Here is a 3,327-nt window from a genome sequence, read left to right as displayed (position 1 = left end):
GCGAGGGAAAGTTTTTTTTGGTATTTCCCTCGCTGATCCCTCGCAGATCAGCGAGGGATCAGCGAGGGAAATCCCAAAAAACTAAATCCCTCGCTATTCCCTCGCTGATCTGCAAGGGAAATCCCAAAAAACTAAATCCCTTGCTATTCCCTCGCTGATCTGCGAGGGAAATTTTCCGTCGCTGATCCCTCGCTGATCTGCGAGGGATCAGCGAGGGAATGAGTTTTTTGGCAATTCCCTTGCGCTGATCCCTCGCAGATCAGCGAGGGATCAGCGACGGAAGGTTTCCCTCGCAGATCAGCGAGGGAATAACGAGAGATTTAGTTTTTTGGGATTTCCCTCGCTGATCTGCGAGGGATATTTTCCCTCGCTGATGTTCGTCGTTGATACCTGTGTTTCTAATAGTGGTTGTCTTGGTTCTTATACAACATTGAGAAGGCAACACTACTTAGGCAACACGGGTTTGTTGCCTAAGCCTTACGCAACATATAAACTCCTCTTAGGCAAAAGTCAAATGCAACAAATGTCACTTTTAAATCAAAAGTCAAATTATTTGTAGAGAGCATTTATTGCTTAAAAAAAACGTAGTTGGTAGTGAAATCCTTTAACACAATCTTTTGTCAATTAAATATTTGCTTAAGGCAGCTAATCACAGTTCATCTGGTCAGCCTGCAGCCCTTTACGTTCAAATCTGACCAACGATCATGGACACCCTTTCATTCAATAATTCATCCATCATCTATAATCTATATTCATATCCTTTTAACTTATTGAAACAGATCTACATCCATATTCATTCCACTATAAAACCAATTACCATCCTTCTATCCTATCCACCTTGTCAAAACAAAGTCAACACACACCCTAAAGCTCATATGATGCACACAGTTAGTTCTCTGATTCCCATTTACGTGGGGTTTCTTGTTTGGGCTACCTCCACCACCCTTATTGCCTCTCAGACCATTGTCAAATCTTTACCAGGCTATCCTGGTCCCCTTCCTTTCAAACTAGAAACTGGGTACATACATATAACTCTTTCCATCTGGTCTATGGATGTTTTCATTTCCGATGGATGGATATGTTAAAGTGTGGTACATGTTTAGGTACATCGGAGTAGGAGAAGATGAAGCTGTACAACTGTTTTACTATTTTGTGGAATCAGAAGGGAACCCAGATGAAGATCCACTCATTATTTGGCTTGCCGGAGGACCTGGTTGTGGCACTCTTCGTGCCTTCTTTTATGAAATCGGTATGCATCCGACGCTTACCATTACATTTCGTTAAAGTTCAATGATTTAAAGCTATAAATTATAAACCACAAGGGTGGTGTATGATTGGTTTGAGCTTGGCTCCAAAGATCAAAAGTACCGGGAGGTCACAGGTTCAAATCAAATGAGGAAAATAAATCCCCTTGTGGCCACGGAAGTTCAAATGTGGTGACTTCGGRCTATCTGCAAAGCAGGTGGTCACCCTAAGATTAATCGGCTCGCATATCCAGATTAATAAAAAAAATAAAGCTATAAATTATAAACATGTTGGTAGTTTTTTATTTAGGAACCCCACCTTAATTAATTATCCTACAAATCAGAATTTTAATAAACAACTTAGGGGTTGTCTGTTTTTATTAAAAAACACTTAATGTCCTCTTTAGTTTGAATCGGTCAGACATAAGATGATTCAGTGTGTTTGTTTTTTTTTTCTTCCAATTAAGAGCTTAAAAGCTCTTATTAGGTCTGAAAATTTAAGTGGCTGAGAAACCTCTTATTTCAAATTGTCGTCTACCTACTCTGATCTCTTTACGCTCAATTTCTCTGGATCAACTCTTCTGTCTCGATCTCTCATCTCTCACTCTGTCAACTGTCGATCTATATCAACTCTCGATCTCTCATCTTCAAACTTCAGATTTCTGACGCAAAAAACAAACAGTCTGATTGATTCAGATTTCAGACTTCAGCACCACCTCTTAAAAATCAGAAGTGAATTCAGAATTCAGACTTCAACACCTCTTAAAAAACAAACGCCATCTTAGTCACATCAATTCCAATTATAGTAACTCCGGCTCTATCCACGAAAATTAACAAAATAGTCGCTATCCTTAATCAAATTCACTTTTAGACATTTTTTCAATGAAATTTCCAATATAGCTAGAGTTTATGCAAATATTTTACGTATTTACATAAAATCGATGTTTTATGTATTTGCTTACACTTGATCTTCAGATTAGAAAAAAAGATCTTTACACAAATTTGCATAGGTATATATATAGGTAGGTAGGTTCATACTAGAATGAAACTTTTTAAAGAAAATAAGAGAATGGTCAAATTACGTATGAAATCACGTGTGATTTTATATTAAAGGTCAAAAAAGTGTAACGGCAATCCTATGGCCGCGTGAATCGCATGTGATTTTCTACGTGATATTATTGTAAAATCACATGTGACTCGGTCATTTTCTTATTTTTTTTAAATATGTATTATTTCCGTATGAACCCAGCTCTCTCTCTCTCTCTCTCTCTCTCTCTCTCTATATATATATATATATAGACAAAAGATCGTGTGAAAATATGAATTAATGTGAGAAGTGTAAAAATAGATTTAGACACTTGATCATTTTTAATCTTCGACCAACCAATCAGTTGCGTTTTAGAAGAGATTTATCTGGTACTTCTAATTAGCGTTGATCTAGTAGAACTCTTCAATTAGAATTAATTCAAGGATGAAGAACTCTTCTTACATTTCTCATCATAACTCTCATTTTCACTAGAATATAACCCTATGTGTGTATGTGTATATATATAATGTTTATTTTATCCTTTTATTAAATAAGGTATGTGGTCCATATATATCTTCTTTTCTTTTCACAAAATTAATTTCTTTCTCATGATCATTTATTTATGTATATAAATTTGTGTGTGTGAAGATCAAATGAAAACGATACTATTTTAACAAAATATAAAACCACGCCATGTGTATATTACCGGTTTATTATATGACATAATTGTTTGTTTTGAATATTCATACGTTCTCATAAATTGAAACCATTCTCGTTTAAACTCTTTATGTTCTTTGTTATAAAAATTTAAAAGAACCAAAATTTAATATGTTTTAATGATCAATACTTTTTTATTTATTTATAAATTTGGTTGAATGCTAAAATGGATAAATGATTGTGATTGACGTATTTCTCCCCACAATTACGCGCAATCAAGTTTCTCCATACCACCATATCTTCTACAATTTGATAACATTAATTATTTGTTTGTTGTAATAAAATTGATTTTCTATATTATAAAATATTTGAGATAAAGTTTAAAATTATTTTTTATAC

At 34.7% G+C, this 3,327-nt stretch overlaps 1 protein-coding gene across 1 annotated transcript in view; it reads left to right on the top strand.

The window, feature by feature from the left end:
* Positions 1–877: 877 nt before the first annotated feature.
* LOC112503034 (serine carboxypeptidase-like 17) overlaps positions 878–3,327 on the top strand; it is an 8,542-nt gene continuing 6,092 nt past the window's right edge. Inside the window, exons 1-2 of the mRNA XM_025107090.1 lie at positions 878–1,018; positions 1,104–1,249. Of these exons, the coding sequence (XP_024962858.1) occupies positions 879–1,018; positions 1,104–1,249 (286 nt within the window). The 5' untranslated portion in view covers position 878. The remainder of the gene's footprint in view (positions 1,019–1,103; positions 1,250–3,327) is intronic.

This window comes from Cynara cardunculus, unplaced genomic scaffold (assembly GCF_001531365.2).
Source record: "Cynara cardunculus var. scolymus isolate 2C unplaced genomic scaffold, CcrdV1 Un_Scaffold_2427, whole genome shotgun sequence".
Lineage (NCBI taxonomy): Eukaryota > Viridiplantae > Streptophyta > Magnoliopsida > Asterales > Asteraceae > Cynara > Cynara cardunculus.
Note: the sequence above shows the minus strand (reverse complement) of the source record. Positions and strands in the feature narration are given on the sequence as shown.